The 24686-nt window shown below is 38.1% G+C and overlaps 2 protein-coding genes across 5 annotated transcripts in view; one reads left to right on the top strand and one right to left on the bottom strand.

The window, feature by feature from the left end:
• The window catches only part of LOC117412298 (plexin-D1-like), a 50017-nt gene extending 35517 nt beyond the window's left edge, over window positions 1-14500 (top strand). For both annotated transcript variants that reach the window (XM_058988853.1, XM_058988852.1), the window contains exons 24-36: window positions 559-689; window positions 2582-2780; window positions 3539-3685; window positions 5188-5344; window positions 5831-5934; window positions 6943-7006; window positions 7571-7605; window positions 8196-8300; window positions 9266-9429; window positions 9621-9768; window positions 11706-11846; window positions 12187-12261; window positions 13160-14500. In XM_058988853.1, the coding sequence (XP_058844836.1) occupies window positions 559-689; window positions 2582-2780; window positions 3539-3685; window positions 5188-5344; window positions 5831-5934; window positions 6943-7006; window positions 7571-7605; window positions 8196-8300; window positions 9266-9429; window positions 9621-9768; window positions 11706-11846; window positions 12187-12261; window positions 13160-13276 (1587 nt within the window). In that variant the 3' untranslated portion in view covers window positions 13277-14500. The remainder of the gene's footprint in view (window positions 1-558; window positions 690-2581; window positions 2781-3538; window positions 3686-5187; window positions 5345-5830; window positions 5935-6942; window positions 7007-7570; window positions 7606-8195; window positions 8301-9265; window positions 9430-9620; window positions 9769-11705; window positions 11847-12186; window positions 12262-13159) is intronic.
• Window positions 14501-15621: 1121 nt separating this feature from the next.
• On the bottom strand, window positions 15622-20822 carry LOC131697741 (protein B4-like). Of its 3 annotated transcripts, none has more exons than XM_058988856.1 (5): window positions 20655-20822; window positions 20172-20422; window positions 17978-18119; window positions 17413-17471; window positions 15622-16089 (listed from the first exon to the last, which is right to left on the bottom strand). In XM_058988856.1, exons 1-5 carry the CDS (start codon window positions 20728-20730, stop codon window positions 15793-15795), a joined length of 825 nt encoding a protein of 274 aa, XP_058844839.1. In that variant the 5' UTR covers window positions 20731-20822; the 3' UTR covers window positions 15622-15792. The 3 variants fall into 3 exon arrangements, with proteins under 3 accessions (XP_058844839.1, XP_058844837.1, XP_058844838.1); XM_058988854.1 differs by having other exon boundaries at window positions 20172-20440; window positions 20655-20821; XM_058988855.1 differs by having other exon boundaries at window positions 20181-20440; window positions 20655-20817.
• Window positions 20823-24686: the final 3864 nt, after the last annotated feature.

Here is a 24686-nt window from a genome sequence, read left to right as displayed (position 1 = left end):
CTGCATATGCATTGTTTAATTCTATAGGCATGGGTCTGAGCTGTTAAATTGTAGGATATGCACGTGTGTCCAAACTATTCAGAGTGTTAAAATAGCTAGCATATTTGTGTTTGGCTACAGAAAAGAAGCTAACATTACCTGGAGCTTAACTCTATGTTGCTTTCAGGCAGTGTACTATTTTACTATAACATGCCCCATTATTATTTGTTTATTTAGCAGACGCCTTTATCCAAGGCGACTTACAGAGACTAGGGTGTGTGAACTATGCGTCAGCTGCAGAGTCACTTACAATTACATCTCCCCCGAAAGACGGAGCACAAGGAGATTAAGTGACTGGCTGAGGTGGGATTTGAACCGGGGACCTCCTGGTTACAAGCCCCTTTCTTTAACCACTGGACCACACAGCCTCCTCCCATGATTTGGGTACAGACTCTTTTGGAATGGTGTTGATTTGGGAGGAGCCAGGAAGCAATGTTTGGGGCTTGTAAAAATAAGTAAAATGTGTCATTCATTTGTTTTCCATTGATCAGTGTAAAAACCCCATTTTCACTGTTCTAGTCTTCCAGCCCAGTCAAACCCAACATGGAGGAAGGAATTGCCTTGTTCTCCACACTGCTCAACAACAAGCACTTTCTCGTCACCTTTGTCCATGCACTAGAACAACAGAAGGATTTTGCTGTAAGAGACAGGTAACTCAATATGACGTTTCTGAACAGTGGTGAATTGAGTGATAGGGAGTGTTGGGGAGTCACACATTACATGTAAGACATTACTGTAATCTGATTACATTTTTCAGTAGCTTGTCACTAGAACGGTTCTTTTTCAGACAGGTAACAAAATGTGGAAACGGATGACATTTTACGTGAGCAAATAATGTAGTCACATATAATTGCATTTAAAAAAAAGACTACAGCTAATGCATAATGTGGAAGTCAGAAAGCGCTTCAGCTGTGCAGATCAAACCTTACACGTAGTGATGGGTGACTCCATTCAATAAACCAAGTGTGGGGGTGGGTCCAGCGACTGGAAACGAATACTCGCAAAATAAGGCTGGGCACAGACAAGACGCAGTCGAGTCCTGAGTCACAACAGGAGTTGGCCACCCCTGAGAAGTAACTATTTGTAACTGTAACTAGTTACATGTTTTTTAATGTAATAAGTTACTGTAACTGATAACTGTAACACATTATGTTTTAAAAGTAACTTCTCCAGCACTGGTGGTAATGTACAGTATATGTTAAGTTAATGCGGGTCCACAACCTGTGCCTTGGTTACATTTTGAATGTCTGCCTTGAAAACGCTGCACTTCTCCTGGTAAATCAGTTGCTACTTATTTTTGTATTAAACCTACAGTTTATATAGAAAATGATTAACAAGCATTTCCATGAGGTAGGGAAAGCAAACTTTACAGCTGTGTTGGCAAACTGGATTTTAGAATTTAAAGGAAGCAAATTCCTCTTTTAAGTTGACACTTTTTATTATAAGAACAAACGAGAGGAGGCCATTTGACCCATCTACTGTAGGCTCGTTCCGGTTCCTAGTAGTGGATTGATTTCAAAACGGTATCTAGTTGGGTCTTAAAGGATCCAAGTGATTCAGCTTCAACGACATGACTAGGTAGCGCGTTCCATACTCTCACCACTCTCTGTGTGAATTCCATACTCTCACCACTCTCTGTGTGAATTCCATACTCTCACCACTCTCTGTGTGAATTCCATACTCTCACCACTCTGTGTGAATGCCATACTCTCACCACTCTCTGTGTGAATTCCATACTCTCACCACTCTCTGTGTGAATTCCATACTCTCACCACTCTCTGTGTGAATTCCATACTCTCACCACTCTCTGTGTGAATTCCATACTCTCACCACTCTCTGTGTGAATTCCATACTCTCACCACTCTCTGTGTGAATGCCATACTCTCACCACTCTCTGTGTGAATTCCATACTCTCACCACTCTCTGTGTGAATTCCATACTCTCACCACTCTCTGTGTGAATTCCATACTCTCACCACTCTCTGTGTGAATGCCATACTCTCACCACTCTCTGTGTGAATTCCATACTCTCACCACTCTCTGTGTGAATTCCATACTCTCACCACTCTGTGTGAATGCCATACTCTCACCACGCTCTGTGTGAATGCCATACTCTCACCACTCTCTGTGTGAATTCCATACTGTCACCACTCTGTCTACCTCCCTCTGTTCTATCTCCAGTAAGTTTCCACCTGTGTGCTCTGATCCTGGTCTCTGTTCTGCACTTAAAGTATTAGTTACGGTTCATTTTGTCAACTCCTTTTAAGGTTTAAAATACTTCAATCATGTCCCCCCAAATTCTTTTTTTTTTTCTGAGCTAAAACAAATCGTCTCTTTCAGCCTGTGGTCAGCGCTCATTCCTTTAAGCCTGGGATTAGTCTGGTTGCCCTTTGTTGGATTCTATCCAGGACCACAGTGTACTCGTGGCACTGTGGTGACCAGAACTGGACACAGCACTCTAAGGAACAAGGACGTCAATGCAGACGTTGCTTGCTGGGAAGTGGAGCTGCCTTTATAAATCGAGTCTCCCTCTGACCCCCCAGGTGTAACATAGCTTCCCTCCTCACTATTGCACTCCACGAGAAGCTGGAGTATTACACCAGCATCATGAAAGACCTCCTGGTGGATCTGATCGACGCGTCTGCCTCCAAGAACCCCAAGCTGATGCTAAGGAGGACCGAGTCGGTGGTGGAGAAGATGCTTACCAACTGGATGTCCATCTGCATGTACAGCTACCTCAAGGTGAGCTTTTCACACTACAATAATAAGTGGTAGTGTAATTGTAATACAAATCCCTCCCTCAGTACCTCTTGCACAGTGTTCCCAATACAGCCAACATCACTATGAGTTTTCTGTACCAGCTTCCACATTCATCAACTTCAGTGCAAGAATAACTAACTTCTTTTTATTTTGTGCTTAATAATGTGTGTTTTTACATAATTATAAACTTCACCTAATGTGCATTTTGTATGCTTTACTAAATGTTTTTTTTTTTTTAAAATAGTTTTTGATAACTTGTTTCCACTTTGTATTCTGATTAGCATTTAGTTTCAGTTATTATTATTATTTTTTTTTTTGGTAAATATTGTTCTGTGATTTGTGCGTGGAACTGTATTGACCGTTATAGCGGTTCTAATGTTGCAATAATGAGGAAAATATGCTGATATTTCACTGTTCTTGTGCAAAGTTAAAAATACATTACTGGGAGATACTACACCTGGATTTACTTAGTACAGTACACTGCCTTGTGTAATTCAGTGGTCCATTATGTGTACGTGGGTAATACAGGGAAGATTAGAAGTGAATGGACCAAGGCTGAACCGAGGCTGAAAGGTCTGTGATTTCTATTATAGACCTGTTTAGTATTATTGGAACAGTGTTTCTGATGGTGAGTACAGTGCTAGAATGGGTTTCCTTGGAGTTGCTGCTTGTACTGTTCATAACATGCAATGCACATTCCCAGGCTCCAGAGTAAACTGGCTGTGTATATTTTGTTCTAGGAGAAGGTGGGAGAGCCCTTCTTCTTGCTGCTGTGTGCCATCAGGCAGCAGATCAATAAGGGATCCATTGACGTCCTCACTGGAAAGGCCAGGTACACCCTCAATGAAGAGTGGCTTCTGCGTGAGAACATTGAAGCCAAGCCCGTGGTGAGAGCCTGTGTTCACATCTTGTCATGTGGTGTGACTTCAAATGCATGAACTAAAATATTATTCCCCATTGGGTTCCAGTGAAGAAATGAAGACATCCTCAGTTCACGATGAACTGCAAAGTTATTCATGCAAACAGCCTTGAACAATCCAAATCAGATAGATAAAGGAATACTAGGGGAAGGGGTAGAAGGTCTGGGAAACCCTTATTGTGGTAGAAAAGCATAGCAGACTGTTGACTGAAGAGTAGGGTAAAAACCATGGGAAAACACGGGAAACTGCAAAATGACTGCAAATTAATTAAATGTCATTACTGCTTTCAACACTCCTGGCAGCAGGCAAGTAGATCTGCCAATCATGCCTCAAGGTCTGCCTTCAACACCACATACACAATTTATATGCAATTTATATTACATGTCATGATTGTCAGGTGCTGTATTAATGTACAGTGGTCCACAATGTATCAATATACTGTGAATAACAAAACATCAATGCAAGATCATCATAAAATTATGCACATTTATTTGGTTTATCATTTAAAGTTGTACTTATTTAGTCTGTATAAAACTAACAATAGGATATACTGAATATAACATCTTGGCATCTTTCTTTTCACAGCAGTTAGATATAAACATGTGAAATGCACGTTCGTGTTGATATCACAGCTATGCAGGTTAGAAATATGCAGACTAGAGGTGTTAACTTATGTGGCTATGGTGTGAATTTGGCATTGCTGGTAACATCATCTCAATTCTTCAGAAAAATCAAGTGTCTGGGACAAAAAAACAAACTTATAGCAAAGGCTACATTGCTGTCCAGTCATTATAATTTCTACCATTTAAATATGCTAGTAACCAACTGGTAATGTTTTGTTTTAGATGACATTAATGGTACAGTGTTTAATCATGTGTCACTGTATTTTTAAGCCTGTTTTGATGGATTATATACAAATGGTATTCACAAAACTGTTAATGAGGCTTTCAGTTGTCTAAAACAGTTTCTTCAGCATCAAACTGTGTTTAATTAATCACAACAGACTAGTCTTTAAATAATTAGGCTTGGTGAATACATTACCCATGGGTCAGTTTTTTATTTTTTATTTTTGTGTATCTTGGTTGTTAAAGTGGCCAAAGCTTGCACTGTAGTTTCACACAACAGCAACAGTAGAGGTAATACAATATAATTAAAAAGTGTGGGGTTTTTTTGCCGAAGGATTATATTTTAAATATATGGTATTAAATACAGGCAGCAAATTTACTATATCTATAATAAACCACACAAGTACATATAAAAACAAAGCCACATGAAATAAACTGATCACACTGTGCTTTAGTCCAACAATGAAATAATAAAGCCTATTTTGTCCCTACCTCCCACCCCAGACTCTTAAACATCGTGAAACTTTAGAAGGCATTTTAAGGCCATCAATGTAAGGTAACAAAAATAGCCATTAATAAATGGCGCAGTGTGTAAATAATGTTGCTGTTTTTGCTTTCGGACAGAACATTAATGTGTCATTCCAAGGCTGTGGCATGGACTCCCTGACAGTCAGGGTCATGAACACAGACACCATCTGTCAAGTGAAAGAGAAAATCCTGGAGGCTTTTTACAAGAACCTTCCCTTCTCGCAGTGGCCGCGAGCAGAGGATTTAGACCTGGGTAAGAATCCATAGCACTGCTACTGGTTTCCAGTGGCACAAAACAGAGCTCTGAAGAGCAGAACATTTACCATTTCTACATAATAAGAAACTTTAAAACTTGGCTGTTGTTCTAAACAGTGGTGTGTCTTAATACCGCCATTGTTTTACTCATGAAAAGAAGGGGACATTGAAATAAACTAAATCTGTGTCTCTTTTATAAAATGTAAAATGCCAAATCTATTTTTGGCTTGTTGAATTTACAGTATTTAGATCCATTGAGAACAGTTGAATAGTCACGTGTCACTGTGAAAATGCGGCTTTCTGTTTGTTGTGGTGTCCTAGACCCTTGCAGGCCCTCCTTTGGTTCATCCATGTGTTCAGTGTTCTGTGGGGTGAGGTTTTTAGTTCCAAAACCGCAGGGTCGCTAAGTGACAAACTGACTTTATAACGCTACTGTATTCAACCCTTCCCTGATAATAAACACACTTGTTTCTATTGTTTTCAGAGTGGTTTGCTTCCAGCAATGACAGCCGTATTCTTCGGGATCTGGATGACACCACGCTTATGGAGGACGGGAGAAAGAAACTGAACACAGTGCTTCATTACAAGGTGGGAATCGCTTTCCCTGACTCCTTCAGATATCTGAGCTTTAGTGACCAGTGGGACCCATTTACTTCAATGTAGATCGCATAATAATGTCATAAATCTTAACTCATTTTGCACTTCAATCTCCGTACGTACAGTAGGTATCAAATGTGCAGTTTTAAAAGAAACACGTATTTTCATGTTAAAACAGATTATCTGGTACTACACTTAATGCACTATGCTTGCTTTGCTTTCCAGGAAGTCTGTTAATTCCTTATCCTATTGGTCTTTCTGCCTTACCTCCCAGCAGAAATCAAAGCATGTTACTGGCTGAAAATGTGTCCGTCATCAGAGGCAGTGACTGATGTGTTATTGACAGAAAAGGAAGAAAGTGAAGGTGTGGGGTTAATTTCACCCTACAGGTGAAAAGACCCAGGAAGTGAAAGATAGGCTAAAAGCATGGCTTACAAACAGAGATTTCTTTAACCTAGAATAGTACCATCAGATATATATATATTTTTTTAATAAAAATACATGTTTGCTAAACCATCTGTTTCTTTCAGAACTGTACAGTTGAGACTTATATAATAAATATAGCTTCAATTACTTTAATTATCTGCAAATAATTGCTAATGTCTCTTTAGACTTGCTAATTAATTTCATTTTAACAATACACTGTAATTCAATTAAATTTAACAACAGTCACATGACACTGGTGGTATATTTATTGATACTGAAGTGAACATATAAAATGATTTAACAAACATTTTGACGAAACATGTGTCATAGAAGCTTATCTGTAGTATCTTTTTAAGTATCAATGTATTGGCATGCAAACTAGTTTAGTCATCCTTCTTTTTTGTTAACCCTAAATATGTTAAGAGTTTTGGTTTATAGCTGCTATGGTCTCTATTGGGCCTTGTTTACAGATTGACATCCTTTGGGAATACGGTTATGCCTGAGCAGAGACGTTAATTGGGTTTTGTAATTCAAGTTCCCACTAATGGTTGCTGTCCACTTTCACATCACCAGGTTCCTGAGGAAGCGTCTCTTGCCATCAGCCTAAAAGACAAGCGGGACAACACCCTGGGAAGAGGTACTGTATCCATTGAGGGGATTATGTGGTGAAGGATCCTAAAGATACACCAAAGCGATTGGGAAGGAAACATATTGCTAGCAACTAACTTGGGTTGGCATGAGGAGTAGAGAGGGTCTGTGGACAGTGTGAGACAGTTGCCGAGCTGTAACCTTGCTTTAGAATAAGTGGAGGATGATTCATATTTAGAAATACTAAAACACTTGATACATTCAATGACAAACATTTCAGTGTCTTGATTAAGACTATTCGGTTATGTCTCAGTGTTTAGTAGTTATGGAGGATGGCTAATACACTAAGGTAATGCCTGGATAGCAATAAGACTTATATTTAACAGTTGTTGTAAACAGTGAATTTAAACGCATCAGTTTTAATGCTGAATCTCTAGCAATACCATCAGTTCTCTGTTTGTGATTTGAACTCTAATGTAAACGGTTAGTGTGATATGATCCTTCCAGTCCTGGTATCACAGGATTATCTTTGTGAGTAGTTTTTTCTTAATTTTAGGTCATGTCATTTTTATTGCATACCCTCTTTATAATTAATGTAGTTTTTATTTTGCAGTCAAAGACCTGGACACAGAAAAATATTTCCATTTGGTAAGTTCATGCTAATCTCTCACAAGTGTATGTACAATTCCAAAGATGGACTGTTACTACTCCTAATTTGATTTTCCATTTTATATATATCTACAGTAGTGTGCAAATGTATTAGAACACCTCAAGATTTGTAATTTATATCCTTTATGTACCTAGATTTTTGGTCAGTAATCAGTGATATAGAAATAATAGACACTCATGTGTCAGAATGTTTGACCACTTTGTGCTTCAGTTAAATTAGACAATCACTAATCTATCTATTTGGACAATTTTCCAAGATGTTCAGTTACAGTGGTTTGATTTCATAGGCACAACACATCAAAACAACAGAAGCAATGAGGTGTTCTGATACATTTGCACACTGCTGTGTAATTTAAGCCTAAAAGCCAATGTGACAATTGTGTCCTTTTGCCTTGTAAACGTTGACCACAGTAAAAGCATAACAAAGTTCTAAAGCAGAGTTATGGTAAAGTGTATTTAAAAACATAGAACCCATGGTAAAACTATGGTAAATGTGCAGTGTAACCAAGAGAAAGGAGACTGCATAATTACTGTGCAACGTTACACACGGGTGTCCATTTTCTAATCAGGTTCTTCCAAATGATGAACTGATGGAGAACAAGAAATCCCACCGGCAGGGCCACAGGAAGAAGGTTCTTCCAGAGATCTACCTGACACGGCTGCTCTCCACCAAGGTACAGACCCGCAGACTAATACACAAGTCATGCAACCATAGATATAAGAAGCCATGGGTGCAGGAAACTCATGCGATAGATTATTAAAACAGACTAGGCAACACTACCACATTAAAACATATTTTACACTACATTCTTTGGCCTTTGGCCTCGCCTTTCGAGGAACCCCTGCCCATAAATTAGCTTGCAGATATGTAGAGAGTCTGAACTAGGGAAGCCATGGGCAGGGTGGCAGGATAGCTGCCCTCCCAGTTAGCAAAGCCAGAAAAGCAGGTGGAGGCTGGGGAGGAGGAGGTGAACCCTAGCGTACAGCAGGGACGTAATGGATTGAGGTAAGATATAAATCCTTTCTTTGCCGATCATTGGGCATATTATTTATCGAGGGACAAATAATATACTAGCTATTCAACTGACGATTTAATCTGGTCTTGGAAGCACCTAAAAATGCTTGATGTTTACGTGACTTGATCTGAGGTTAAAGTGAGTTCCCAGCCAGAACTATCGCTTTGCTTTACGGGTGAAACTACACTCTGAACATGGGCAACAGTGCTCTATCTGTTTCTCAGAGTGGCATATTCTATGTTTTAACATAGCTGTATCAGAAAAAATATATACATATCTATAGGATGTTGATAATATTTATATGGCTTCCTTATTTAATATGAAACCTAGCTGCTTTCATGCTTTTCACAATGAATTCCACTTAAATTAATCTGAGCACATTATGTAACAGTACTGGTACTTAATAAATGTGTAGCACCTTTTAAATTAGTTTAAGTGCTAACTTTTATGTTTGAGAAATGGTCTGTTTATTGCAGGTCTTGGTTTTGTCAATCAAATTTCCGATTTTCTTAAACGATCCAGTTTAGTTCACAGCAAATGAAAACCACATTCCCAGGTGCTATGTGCTGCAGCTCAGACGTTCTCTTTGCCAGCCCCTCATGCTGAAGCGTATTGTGTTACAGGGGACCCTCCAGAAGTTCTTGGATGACCTGTTTCAAGCTATCCTCAGCATCCATGAAGACAAGCCTCCCTTTGCTGTGAAATATTTCTTTGATTTTCTTGAGGAGCAGGCCGACAAGAGGGGAATCACAGACCCTGATACTTTACACATCTGGAAGACTAATAGGTGAGATCCTCTATCTAGAAATGCTTGCTCAAATGTTTGCAGGTATAAGTGATTGTATTATTGCATTGAGAATTATCAGCTAGGCATGTGTCACAGCTTCTGCTTGGCTATGATACCTGTACTGTGGTGTTTACTTCCTTTGTATAGGCAGTGGACTGTATGAATAATTGAATGTTTTGTTTTGTTTTTAGTTTACCTCTGCGCTTCTGGGTGAACATCCTGAAGAACCCCCAGTTTGTGTTTGACATTGACAAGACGGATCACATGGACGCGTGCCTGTCCGTCATAGCTCAGGCTTTTATAGACGCGTGTTCAATCTCAGATCTGCAGCTGGGAAAGGTAAGGGCTTTCAAACTGCTGCTGCTGTTGGCTATCTCCCCATCCTTGTACATTTTTTGCAGGTAATTGCATTCGAGTATCAATATAAGTAGTGTTCAAAAATGAAGTGGGCGGATTCATTGCTTTTACTACAAGTGGAGAACCATTGACAAGTTTAACACGCGTAGCATTTAACATTTTATTTATTCAAGTGAGAACATTCTCTCAGGTTTTATTTAAGAAGTAGCCCACAGCAGGGTGTGCTGTATTGATGATTATACCATGGCTTTGTGCATTGAAGTGGGATTACTGACAACAAAACACACCCCTGGGTGGCTTATTACGATTAGAACTGGACTAACTTGAATTATAAGACCACACATTGTTTGTTGAACGCGCACACTTGTGAGGGCAAAGTCGTCCTTTTATATTTAGAAGGCTCTGCTAGTTAGATTAGAGGAAGAGCTTGGTGCTGCTGAGTGATATTTTCATTTATTTCGGAGATCATCAAACAGATGATTAAAAAGGTTGTTTAAGCATTTTTATTTTGTGAAGGAAAATGTTAAATACAATAAAAATTCAACAACTTACTTGTTTTATGCATACAGGTACTGTAAATCGATATAGCCTACTTATAATTTAATAGTGTGCAAGAACTTACAATATATCTGTTTTATCTTTAAGCTGGGTTTCAATGCTTTTGCCCATAGATGGTTTCAATGCTACCTAAAAGTATGAGATTATTAAAAAAAAAAAAAGAATACCAACAAAAAAAATGCTTCTATGTAGTAGTTACGAATTAAAATAGTGCACTTGTTTTTTTAAGTTCTGAAAATAAAGTGTAGCCATTACCTTCAGCCACTGCATCTTTCCCAGGTAAGTATTATAGGAACAACTATTACTGAGAAGCAGAACTAAATACAACTAAATAAATAGCACATTTGAGTCAGACAGCTCTAAACATTATTTATATACATTAATACCTCCTTTCGTTTGGGAATGCCAGGGTGCAGTAATAACAGGATGCAACAGAATGGGTGGGTCAACATGGAATTTAAGGATTAATAACTGGGGAGGAAAGGGCCAAATTCTACTTGGCCTTTTAGGCAGTTTCCAGTCGGAACAATTGTTATCTCAAAGCTCGTAAAAAAAAAAAAAAGGCCACCTCAGGGTCATTTAACAGATGGAAAATGTTGAGGATATGTAGTGCTCAGAAGGAAGGAAGGTTTGGTTATCAGTACGTGCACTGCACTGCTCTGGACCCTCAAACAGATATAGCAGAACCTCATTAGACTGGAAGGGCTTACTGCATTGATAAGAGAGCTTCCTGAGGAAAGAGAGCTGGAAAAAACGCTGTTTGGTCAAGGAAGCAATATTGGATAAAAAAAAAAAACATTTAGCTTGTTTTACTGGAAATAAACCATGTTCCACTTTTCCAAATTTGAATATTGCTTGCAATAACAAAAGAACAGAGAATGGTATTGTATCTGGGACAGTTGTGAATTGCTAAATTGGTTGAAGTTACTTTGCTTTCCCACGATTGTTGATTACTTGTTGTAGGAAATAGACGGTCCTCCCTTTCATTTTTTGTTATAGTGTTTTAGGTGTGTGTGTAAATACATCTATTACAGACCATGTTCTCAAAGTTGAGCTGTTTTGGAGGCTGTTGGTGCTCTCATATGCACAATGCATGCCATCTTGTTTTAATATCAAAATCCAAGGAATGCTACCACAATCACGTCACTGTGTACACACAACGCAAACTGCTATGCTGTCTGTACGCAAAGCACTCAACTACTTTATATCCTGTATGCATGCTGCTGTAGGGCAGAAGGAGCTTTCTGATTGAAGAAAAGACGTTGGCTTCAGCCTGTTAACATTTTGAAGGGGTATGCTTGGGCATCTTTCTGATGGTTCAGTGTACACTGCTATCCAAACATGTCTGTGTCTGATTTCAGGACTCCCCTACTAACAAGCTGCTCTATGCTAAAGAGATCCCAGAGTACAAGAAGACAGTCCAGCGGTATTACCAACAGATCCAGGAAATGATGCCACTAAGTGAACAGGAAATGAATGCACATTTAGCAGAGGAGTCTAGGGTAAGATGCAAACTAATCAGCAATTAGGAACAATGGGTGTGTTTGAAAAGGGGAGCTCCTGTCTGACCTCCGTGATTTTTTTAAGGAAACTAAGGATATCCGGGATCCTAACAGTCTGAATGACTTGGAAAGGGGAACAAACTCAAAGTGTTAATTCCAGTAATACCTAAAGCAGCAATAACACATTTTAATAGTAATACCACGTGACCTTGCATTAACACACACAATAAAAAATACCTAGTAGGTTTGTTGGAACCCATGCACTTTTGAACAAAAGATGTGTTAATGATGCTTATGAAGGTACCTCTGGATTGAATTAATACTGTATTCTTTGTTGCAGAAATACAGAAACGAGTTCAATACTAATTCAGCTTTGGCTGAAATCTACAAGTATGCCAAGAGATACCAGACACAGGTGCGATGTTATCAATTCTTCTCAATTTCTTCTTTGTCTGTAGATCTGCCTAGTTTTAGTTTCGTTTCTACAAACCTAAACTGTTACTGAAAACACAATTCCCCATTCAGCTTGAGTAAGCAATACAGAGATACGCGTTGTTTATTATTTGGGTTTAATAAGGAATCAGGAACTAGTAGTGCTATTTACTTTTTCCTGATAAGAAAGCGTTAAATCTTCTGTTTTACATTGTTCATATCACAGCCTGTAGTCAATACCCAACAGTAACCGAATCTTGAACTGTTAAAAATGATGGCAAATGCACTATACCAGCTCTATGGAGTGCCACTCCACAGGACTGTTTTCCTTGATGAGTGGTAATAAATCCATACCTTCAAAACACAACATACATTGTATGTCAGGCACACACCAAACTGATCCTAATGATGGATGTGTTTTACACCTAGCTCTCATAGCACCCCTCCCTGACTCATGTAATAAAAGCACCACGTTTTAATGAGTACACGAGCCAAAACACAAGTCTACTTGTGTTTTCTTTTAAGTTTTACCTCAATGGTGAAGGATGCTTTCTTTGACTTATTTTAACACCTCGCTGAACTGTTTTCCTTGATTTTATTCATTTTAAAGAACACCCATGGCCCTTATACAGAATTCTCTGAACTAAGTGTGTGGTGTTGATGGTCCTTGCGTTCATACACATGTCATTTGTAGAAAAGCATGTGAAGGCTTTTTTCATATCATTGGGTGGCGGTTTCTGAAGTTTGTGTTTCATAAAAAAAGCCTTTTAATATTTTAAGATTTAAGATTTTGGCTCAGCTTCTCAGACCCAGGACGTAGCCTACACCATTGTGTAAAATAAAAAAAATTGATATATTTTTTCTTTTAATTTCTGTGGTAGGTTGTGAATGCACTGGAAGCCAACCCCACAACCAAACGGACGCAGCTCCAGCACAAGTTCCAGCAGGTAATAGCGCTGGTGGAGGATAACATTTATGAATGTAGCAGTGAAGCTTGAGGCAGGACTGAGACTTCCAAGTGCACCTGAAGAGGAGTTTACCCTCCAATACTCCCTTCGAAATGGGAAGAGAAACAAGCACATTGCTCCTGTAAATAAAGAGACAAACTAAATGCTACCGTGTGTGTTTAAATGATGGTGAACTGAAAGGCTTCCTGCAGGGCTGGGATCCGTACTCTGTTAAGACATGTCTCTCATTTACCAGAGAACATGAAACTGTTCCTGCTAAATCCATGGCAGTCCTTTTTCTGTGTTAATGCTTAAAATAAGTCGGAAAATGTGAAGAGAATGAACTGATATTAAAGAGTAAGTAGCGGGGTTCCGAAAAATATAGCTTTATGCATCCCCACGTGTTGCTCCAACTGTTTAAATAGCGTAGCTGTCATTTTTTTTCATTGTTAACATCCTAACTTTTTACACTTGTAACTTTAAAATGTCTGCTCTAATGCACTGGGGGTTGAGATCAGTCCTCTAAATCACTGCAGGAAGAGCGATGTGGCTTTTCTGTTCCGTACCACATCATGGATTGTTATTGCTGTGTTACCTGTTTGACAATGTGGGCAATAATCCTTACACTATCAGTGTACAAGAGTGGGCATTTTGAAAAACGCTTTGAAACAGACTTTAAAGTTGTAAGTGTAAAAAGTTGTCAGGATGTTAACAATGAAAAGAAAGGTACGTTATTGGAGCAGTTGTAACAACACGTGGGGATGTGTAGCGCTTACTCTTTACATTTCAATGCAGTGCCTATTCATCTCTATGCATGTTGGGGTGTGGTGGGCACCACTGTATGAACCCACAGCCATTTGGAGTACCAGCAGAACAGACACTGCCCTTTACAACTTCATTTAAACAAGCCTGACAATGCACTGTATTTGTAATATAGATGTTCATAGCAATATTTATGGTGTTTTGTAATTTTTTTTATAGATATATACCACTAGAGTGATGTAAATCATGTTGGGAGACAAAGCTCACACCACGCATAATAATGGAGACATTTCCTGTAGCTCGAACTTGAATTCATTTTCCATATGCATTACAGAAAGAAAAAACTTGTGTAATACTGAACCTATATTCTGCCTAATCAGATGCTGGTTTTCTGAGTTAAAGGGAACAGATTCTCTAAGTTGTCTCAATTGGATTTTGATTGAGCAAACCGTATCTCCCACATGGTGGCACAATCTAGTGTTATTGCAATAAAGTAATCTACTTTATTTAAAACACTGTGAGTTTGTTTTCTTAATACATTTTGTTATGGTTTGTTGTAATTAGGTGCATTTATTGAACAGTTTTCTTAAGCAACCACAGCTCAATACAGGGCGCCTCCTACACCAGCCTTGTACACCATTGCACCTCATTATTCAGAGAGCACCCCAAGCACTATCAGCCTAGTTTCTCACACTCTATACTGCATTCATCTGGTCTCTCTGAGCCACATTGCTTTAAATAAAGCGATAACCTCAGCTCTTTGATACTTGTGCAAGGCTGGTTATCAGTGGTTGTTTTGAATTCAGCCCCAGATAGTTCTAGTTGTTGGATCAGCAATATAACTTGCAGGCAGCTCTAGATAAGATTGCACCCCACATTCTAATAGTGCAATATACTGACAAGCTCCAAGTGGTACAGATTTCTCCAAGCATTCTTTACGTTGGACTCCTTTACCAGCCGTCTACACTGTGCTAAATGTTCAATCTGTTGAAAGCAAACCCAGTAAATTTAATTATTTTAAACTTAGGAAGGCTTTAAAATAAACAGGGACTACATTTCAGGCAATACTGGATTGGCGTCAATACAGCACATTTCCATCTCCAACTCGCATTCATTCATTTCCATTAGCAGCAGATTGAGAACAAAACAAGTTAAAATGCCTGTGCTCCAGTGAAGATTGAAAGCTCATAGATATTGTGAACACATTATAACAGTAGGTATAATTGAAGTTCATAAATTTAGAAATAGCAGCTTGCTGACTTTAAATGGAAATGTGGTCGAAGCAATATCAGGAAGAATTGTGGTTTGAACCAAAAGAATCTGCCCACACAGTACATGACTAATTTGCACTGGTGTGCAATGCAAAACATAAATGTATTAAAAAAGGGGGGGGAAGGGAGACAAAACCATATTACATTTGGAGAAAGTTAACAAGAATGCCAGCCCACTCACTGCTTGCAAACACACACTTCCCTGCAGCAGACAGCGTGCTGCCCAAAGCTGGTTCACACTTTGACAAGTAGCAGGCTTTGCTTCTTGGCAAGAGTTAACTGCACATCTTGGTTATAGCTAGAGCATGGTTTCTAGAAGTTGCATTTTTGCCGATGGGAATGGAGAATAAAAACAAATCCTAATTAATAAGCTTTATTGAAATACCATATATATATATATATATATATATATATATATATATATATATATATATATATATATATATATATATATATATATATATATATATATATATATATATATATATGATTGTACAATAAAAAACCAAATAAATCTACACATCTTGAGATTAACTATTCCGCTACTTTTCCTTTCTTTGCACGCTTGTTGGTATTTTTTGGTGGTGCTGCCGGCAGCTCCTCTCCACTGTCACCCTTCCCTTCGTCCGCACTCTCCTCCTTCACAGCTGCCTTGGGCTTGGTGGCCCGCTCTTTCTTGGGTTTGGGCTCAGGCACCGCTTCAGCAGGACTCTGTTCCTTCTTCCCTGCCTTGGGCTTCTTGGCTGGGGGCACCTTGGAAGCCGTCTCCTTGGGTGGGGCCTTCTCCTCCTTCTTTGCTTTGGGTTTAGCTTCTTTAGTTTCTTTTAAGCCCTGGAATAACAATGAAAAAGTTAATTGTCAAACCACAAAAATGAAAATCTTCAAAAAGAAACAATCCTGTTCGCTCTTTATACATTGCATGTGTTTAAGAAGCCTGTTAATTGTAATTAGGAGTGTAACAATAGACTAATACCACAATATGAGTAGTATGAATATGCAGGTCGCGATATAGCAATTGTCACAAGACATGCAATTGTCTACTTGTATAATAAGATCAAATTAACATGTTAATGTTGGACTACTTTGGTGTAAGACCAATCAAGTGATAAACTGCATGAATTCATATCAACTATAAAACACACTTCATTCAAGAAGCAGTCTGTGAACTACAATAATCTATGTTATGCTTTTGGTCTTGTATCGCGCTACAAAACCTACATACAGGGCGATTAGAAAGCATGGTGCGTTGATGTGGTAAACTTACTTTCTAATCACCCTGTACAACCAACTTTATGAATAAGATTAGGCCCATCGATGCTCGTCCAGTTGCTAGTAGCCAATTCATCCAAGAACTTAGTAAAGTTGGGTCTTAAAGATCCAAGCGTTTCTGCCTCAGCATTACTAGGCAGCCCATTTCTTATATTTGTGACATGCATGTCACACACTTCTACTGCAGTACGATTTCACGTACAGAAAGTAGCACTATTCATCACAATGAATAGTTACACCATTAAAATGGTCTGAAGATGTTGTGTTCTAAATGGATAGGCAAGTGCTAGCTGGAAAAATATTAACCCACTGTAAAAACAGCATTGCCTTTATGATGGGCAAACATGGCAGAAGGGTAAATAGGGTTAAGCTTCACTGCAAAACAGGATCTCCTTTGGTTAATAAATCCGACAAATCAAGGAACATGCAAGTTTGACATTCAGACACTTCCATATGCAACTAGAACTTCACAAGAGAGCATCCTTCGCAAGCTTCATCAATTTGATAAGCAGTGCTCTACATGCAGGTACAAATCTAAAGTTTAACATAGGTGTTTGCGAAAGGCAGTGGAATTCGACCGACAGCAATACCATGGCAATAGTTTAGTTGCTGATCAATTGCAGGGGCACCTATTGAGTAGAGACCCAGAATACTGAAGACTTATACCACAACGAAAGGCAAAAGCTTATTTTAAATAAATCATCTTTGCATGAAGCTGAACAGCCACACTGTATTCCACAGGGCACCTTGTGCAGTCAATCACAGCACCAGCCCTTTCATGTAAAGTTACAGAACAATTTTATATGCTCATTAGTCATGCCCTGGACCCTGCATCTCAAGAGGTTGCGTCAGGCAGCGGGATTAAAATATCAAGTATCCCCTCACCCCTGAATTCTTCTCTTTGGCCTTCTTCACAGCAGGTTCTGCCTTCTCTTCCTTAGCGTCTGAAAGGGAAGTGCAACTTACTCTCTGCACGGAGGAATGGAAGCATAGACTTACAGATCATGGATAATGCCAATACAAATAATTAAAATAAAAGGGAAATATGTCCAGCATCCAATTCACACTGTACATAAAGTTAAGCATTTATTTCCCCTTTTATTTAATGGTGGTGTTTTAATGTAAGGCCTTCAAATTATGCAGAATAAAAACAAACATGCCCATGTTTGTATTATTTCATAAACAGAAGTGACTTCATCAAAAATGTATGCATAAATAACTTCCAAATAAAATGCATTCTACTGCGCACATGAGCATTGCTCTTCACAATTTTACTCCAGAGATAGTTACAAGGACAAACTATTTTAGGACAGCAGCTACAACAAATGGCATTTGTTTAAAACGCCATGTTAGTAAACCCACACATACATTAGCATCCATGATGAATGGACAATCTGGTTTATTCACAGCAATAGACATGTTAAATCACTATTGCATGTTGCCTGCTCACCTGCATCCTTGATTTTTGCTGCTTTTGGTTTGGTTTTCTTTGGGGCTGTCTTATCAGACTTGGGAGCTTCCTGAACATTCGGGTCTGCGTTTTCCTCGGCCTTGGCTTCCTTGTTTTTCTTAATCACCTTCTTGACAGTAAGCTGCAGATCACAATGGATTTAATAAGATGCTAGGACTATGGTGCACTACAGCTTAACAAGACAGTTTTGCAAGCGATTGCTGTCCATTCTCTATGGGCACATATCTGACCTTGTACAGTAGTGTGCAAATCTATTGGAATGCCTCAAGATTGGTCATATACAGTTGGTCAAAAGTTAACATACCAAGGAAATTTATCATTTCTAGAACTCAAAGAATCTTAGGAAAAATCTTTTGTAGCAAAAGAGGGACTTTTTTGTGCAACAAAATCCAAAAATTCTGGTGGGGGACACTGCTGCTGTACCCTTGAGCAAGGTACTTTACCTAGATTGCTCCAGTAAAAACCCAACTGTATAAATGAGTAATTTTATGTAAAAATAATGGTGTAAAAAAATAATGTAATTGTATGTAAAAAAATAATGTGATATCTTGTAACAATTGTAAGTCACACACACACATATATACACACACACTGTCCAATCACATGATGTAGTTCACAAACCCCATGGCTTTATGCTCTGCACTCTTGACAGCCAGCATGTTTTCTACAATTAATGTAGCTCAAGATAGATTTTATGTACCATAATTCAGAAGTGACCAAACAGTTGTGATTCAAACACATAAGCGATTTAAAATAAATGTAGCTGGTGAAAACGCTGTTAATTAGTGCAGGGGTTCCAAAACTTTACCCGAGGCCCACCTGTTGAGCTGCATTTAGCACCATGGTCCACTATTAGCACTTTAGGAAAAACAACAAAAAGAAAAATCTAATCTTTCTTCATTAGTATTTTAGTTGCTTTGCGATAGATATAAACACACAATTTTGGGACTGCGTCATGACCCACAGTTTGGGAATCCCTGTGCTAATGAATAGGATAATTATGGTCAGTTTAAAAAAAAAAAAAAAAAAAAAAAAAAGAAGAAGTGATCCGCTTGTGTGGAATTTAAATTGCAGGTCAGGTCATAATGTCCAAAATGGGTTAAGGGAGTTACCTAGGACAGATTGCTAGACACATACAGATTTAAAAAAATAAAGATATAAAAACCATTTGCTTTCACATTATGCTCACCACATTTAACATCTTTGGATACATGACCCGAGGGAAGCGTGTTAAATTATGTACCAGACTCAAGGTCCATATTGTACTTGCTTTGTGAAATAAAATACTAGTAGTCTGTAAGCAAATATGGGTAGAAATAAGACTCCTATTGCAAAGCAGTTTTTACCTATCCCATGCTTTACTATGAGCTTGATTAGCCTCAGTTTATTAGATAACTCAGGTGTGTCTTACTCAGTAAAACCAGGAAAGGATCTAACTGCTAGGCAATGGTCTTCCATCCCTGACATACAGGTCACTTATAGGCTTTCTGATGCATAATCACATTTTTAAAAAATAAAAAAAGTACAGTAGCCATCATTAACTATTTTGTAATTAATATCCAACCCGTTTAGGTACGTTGTCTTTCAACTTAAAATTGTATGGTTAACCCGCACCCTTACATGTTAAACAACATCCAATTCAGTCAACCCAAACTGTAGCCTCAGATTTTGGACAGATAGATACAACTTTCCCCAACACCTCCCCACTTTGAATACAAACTGTTCACAACTGATCCAGGGCTTGTTCTAAAAACAATGTTGTTTTGTCAGGTGCCAGGACTCACCAAGGCACCCTTAAACCTCTGAATCAATTACATGCAGAGATACTGTTTCTCAGGAAAAAATTGAATCGTTTAATTTGTTTTTCAACAGCATAAATATAGCTCCCTGTTGCTGTAATTAGAAACTGGAGTAGGCTTACTGTACAGCATTGAGTATTAGCAACCAAACCTCAAAAAAGGTACAAAAAAACCCCACTTAAACTACTTTTGAAGACAGTAAACTGGAAAGGTTTACTTTGATAAAGCAGGGATGCACACTGAAAGCTAGACTGGAAGAATGTAGTCTTAAAGGAACAAAAAATTTAACATGTAGGGGAAGTCAAGGGGAGGTAGTGTCCCACTTCGCCCTCTGCAGCCATGTATAATAAAGTCTTGGAACGTTACATACATACCTTACTTACCTTAAACCTCCCAGTCGCTCCAGTAGCAATGGAGTTTACAGGCCTGGCCAAGGTTCCGTTGTCGATTCCTTTGGTGAGGGCGTTTCTCAGCAGGGGTTTGAGCCTCGCAGGGTCCACAGTGGGGTACTTTGCCAGTATGTAGCTACGAATAGCAGGGACTGACGTGCCTTTTCGGGTGTCCAGCTCCTTAAGGGCTTCGGTTACCATCTCAAGGGTTGGAGGGTGTGCTGAGACTTTGGTCTCTGTTGATGATTTGTTTTCTTAAAACAAATACAATAAATGCGTCAAGCTATACTGTCGTAAACTTAATGTTGTAAGTTAACAAAAATGGAGCAAATAAATAAAAGTATGCGACGTGTTTACCAAACCTATTTTTAACAAACAAATGCCACGTTGTAACAAAATTGCCACCCGTACGGCGGCGTATGACTTAAAACAATTTAACCCACAAAGTTAGCAAATACATGGTCTTACCTGTTGGTTTTGCTTCTTTTTTTGGAGGGGATTCGTCTGCAACAGATGTCGTAGCTGCAGATTTTTTTGGTGGCATTATTTATTTTATTATATTTTATTTTTTGTGCAATAAATAAACACGTAACAAACGGGGATAAGCAGCTGCTGCACCTACACTTTATACGGCAGCTACTTTGTTTTACCCAATCACCGTTTCGCGTTACGGGTGTGAGGGCAGCGATGCAATTAAATTACATATTTTTTAATAGATGTTTTTGTTTAGTTTTATTTCAGCAGCGGTATTGGAAAAAATATGATTGTAAAACACCAGCACAAGTTTATGACAACATGTATTTTATTTTCTCGCACAGCATACTGGCTAATAATAATAATAATAATAATAATAATAATAATAATAATAATAATAATAATAATAATAATAGCATCATACTTTTTTTTCAAATAGGGTTCCATTTTACACCAAATTATAGCTAGTTGGATTGGTGTCTTTTAATATTAAAAGAAATTATTGAAACGTTTTGACTAGAAGTCTTTCTCAATGTTTTCATAGAGGCACATTTATATCAGGAAGGCCTGATTTAATGCTAAAGTACAAAGCACAGAAGTCCAAGCTACTGTTTTTAATAGCTGTATAAAAGTTTATTAGTTTGCCCATGGTTATGCTATGCATTTACCATAGTTCACCATGGTTTGCCATGCTTTTTAATATGCTTAACCATACCTCTCAGGGCTTTACATTGCTTACCTATGCTGTATCACACTTACAATCCTTATAACACTGAAAGCACTGGTTTATTTAACCTAGTGTAGCACCAGATATCATATTTTAAAATCAAAATACAAGTTTACTATAATGTGTTTCTTTCAAAACTGCACATTCGAGACATATATAATACTGTATATGGAATTCCATAAAGTGTAAGAGTTATGTAATTATTTTGTTAGCTATCATTCCTTTAATACTGTATCCAGTACCACAACCTTTTCAATATATGGACCAAACTTTTAAAGACAAAAACACACTTAAGAGACTCACAGAGATGTTGATTTCCTCAAAGTTTCATTACTTTCATGATTTAAAAGACAGCAGTAAGTAGATCAATTTAATAGACCCCACTATCTGTAGATATAGAAAGTCTTTGGGCAATTAAAGTTGTATTGTGTAATTAATGTACATGTCATAAGAAAGTTTTAATATAGGTAATGAACCAGAATAATTACTACTCATTTAGACCAAGACCTCATTTCCTCTATTTGTGTGCCTGAGGTAGCACAACATTTTCAAACATCCTGCAACACAGCAGACTATACAACAACATTAGCAGTGATCCAGCATTTCCAATGAACACATTCTTTTAAAATTCTTATACAATTCACACTGTTCCAGAGGTAGCTAGTTCCACTTAAAAAGACAGACGTACGACAAGGATCCATTAGAGACACTTTTAATTCAGGTCCTTAGAACAGAAAGCATGGGATGATGTCATCTGAGACAATACTGTTACCGGTAATATAAAACTAAGTAGTCTCTAATGCCATTTTACATTGCTTTCATTTCATGGTGTTCGCCATCATTTTCTGTTGCGCCAATATATATTTTTTTCAGTACCATTGTTTTTCTCAAAATATGCCTATAACTGGCTATGAGATACTTTTCAATTCTGCTCGCCCCACTTATTCACATGATTTGAATGGAATAAGGAAGGCTGCTGGCACTGTGGTTCAAGCTCAGAGCAGCTCAAAGCCGGCTACAGGCAGATTTAGAGGAGTGTATATGGATGGAGGAAACGAAAGAAGAATTGGTCTTGCTGGATACAGCAGTGGCGCTGCCCTCTGAGTGCATTCCTGCAGAAGGTGGCACAGGGTGGTCATGCTGAGACACACACAGGAACTTTTAAGCCAACTTTCTGGTTTTAAAGCAGTTGGCAAAACTCAGATTCAGGAAATTCGTCTTGCACAAACACTCTTGTACACATAAATGTTTATTTTTTTCATAGAAAGTATTCTGAGGAATTGAAACTTAACTATGATCTGAGCTAACATGTATAAAGGCATGTCAGTCACTGATTGAGTAATCACAGACTTTACCACTAAAAATTAGAAATACTGTGATTTCTCAGGAACTGTGGTACTGTATGGTGTTGTGAAGGGAAGAGTGGACCTGTTACCAAGGTCAGGCTCCCCAGAGGCAATGGCATTTCATGAGTCTTGAAAGTTTTTCTATGTGCCTGTGTGACGGCTCTCCACAGCACCTGTGCTGAGATGCCCACTCATTGAGAAGCAGGCTCCGGTTTAGTGTGTTTATCATGAAGTCTCCCAGTCTTGTGACTATGTAGGGGGACTCCACATACAAGAGGAAAGAGGAAATAAAGTAAAAACATGGGATGCTATGCTGTGTGCTGTCATTATTGCTTGTGTGACTGTAAACTGAAATCTTACCTCTACACTGTGCTACAAGAACAAAACCTTATTCAGGGGGTATCCATTTATTTGCCTGACCGCTTGGCATTTTCTTACTGTTTTTGAGCCTGTGTTTGTACAGTATTCAGTCACTAATATACTGCACAAGTACAACTGTGCTATACTTCCTTGTGCTAAACTGCTTTTTTGTGACTCATTGTTAATCTGTAAAGAATGCATGGAATTTTTTTTTTTTTAAATGGTAGAAATGGGTGGTAATCATAAAGTATATGTATATTCCTATAAATTTAGTGAAGGCTTTCATGGAGTGCTGTATATTTCTTGTTGAGACAGTTTGCTGACAGCCAAAACATACTTCCAGGGCACAGGCCACCACAGTATATTGCACTGTAGTTTAGGCAGTCAAAGACCTATTGGATTATTTTATTTTTCCTCACATTATTCAGCACTGTACTAAATAGAAACTTTGTATTTTCCATTGTTTTCAGTGTTCTGATTTTTTTCAACGTGCCGTGATGTTGTAACAAAATACACATGTGCATAATGACAGAATATAACTAAAAGTGCTGGGACACTTAAATATCTACTTTCAAACTAACTGACTGCTCTACATCCTGCACAGTTCTTCACATGCATGGTTCAGCAAAAACAAGATATAGTATAGGGAATAACACAGTTTCCAAGAAGAGAGTGTACAGCTAAGGCCAAAAGTTTTGCATAACCTAGAATTTTAGGATTGAGACATAATAATAAAATACCAGAAATAATCATTACGCACAAATGGAAATGTGTCAGAGCATCTTCAATTAAAACAGTCATGACTTAAGACAAAGAAATCACTTTGAAATCAGCATCTGCAATTAACACGTACTAAATTGCATGGATATATTTAAAACCCTTCATGTTCAGTTTTTATGTTATGCAACATTTCCTGGGAATTTAATCATGTTTATTTAAAAATAAAAAAAAATAAAAAAAGCAGTAAAAATAATTAATTTCCGTGTTTTCCAGGTAATTATCATGTACTCTGGATAGTCAAAAAATTAAAAAGCTGCTTCTATTGTTTGGGAATGTACAATAACCTGTGTAAAGCTTATGAAGCTAACCTGTATCAGTACTCAAGTTCAGTATGTTAAGCAGACAGCACCATATTACACCAAAACTATTTTTTTTTTATTTATACAAATGTATCTACCGAATGTAAAGTCATGGATTTTCTTGGTGTAAATCAGTATTTTCACATGCTTTTTAAAGCTGGCTTTTGTATACAAGTAGAAGTTATTGCTACAGTTACAGGCTTAACACAATAGTGTTTAACATAATAAAGGCCTTCCCAAGATTCTTCCACAAAAGCCTGTCTGCTGCGTCTCTCATCTTTCCTAATTTCATCTTGCCATCTTCCTGGAAGTCTTCTTCTTGGTTCGCTGTATATCTCTTGGGAGCCAGTCTAGTATCTTCTACTAATTTAATATAAAATATGATATACTTTATAAAACACACAGCCTGACTGACAGTAAGCTTGGACTGTCTACTTTTACTTTAGGAAAGGTGGTCTAAGATTAGTATTAAATGGGTGGTCAGTGAAACCAACCACTAGTATATTTTGATGTA

The sequence above is a fragment of the Acipenser ruthenus genome, chromosome 16 (genome assembly GCF_902713425.1).
Source record: "Acipenser ruthenus chromosome 16, fAciRut3.2 maternal haplotype, whole genome shotgun sequence".
Taxonomy (NCBI): domain Eukaryota; kingdom Metazoa; phylum Chordata; class Actinopteri; order Acipenseriformes; family Acipenseridae; genus Acipenser; species Acipenser ruthenus.
The sequence above is the reverse complement of the archived record's forward strand: the minus strand, read 5'-3'. Positions and strand labels throughout refer to the sequence as shown.

Coding starts and splice junctions, on each gene's coding strand:
- LOC131697741 (XM_058988854.1), bottom strand. CDS start 20,730: ATGCCACCAAAAAAATCTGCAGCTACGACATCTGTTGCAGACGAATCC. Junction 20,441..20,654: donor AAAAGAAGCAAAACCAACAG/GTAAGACCATGT, acceptor ATTTGTTTTAAG/AAAACAAATCATCAACAGAG. Junction 16,090..17,412: donor CCAAAGAGAAGAATTCAGGG/GTGAGGGGATAC, acceptor TTGTTATTCCAG/GGCTTAAAAGAAACTAAAGA.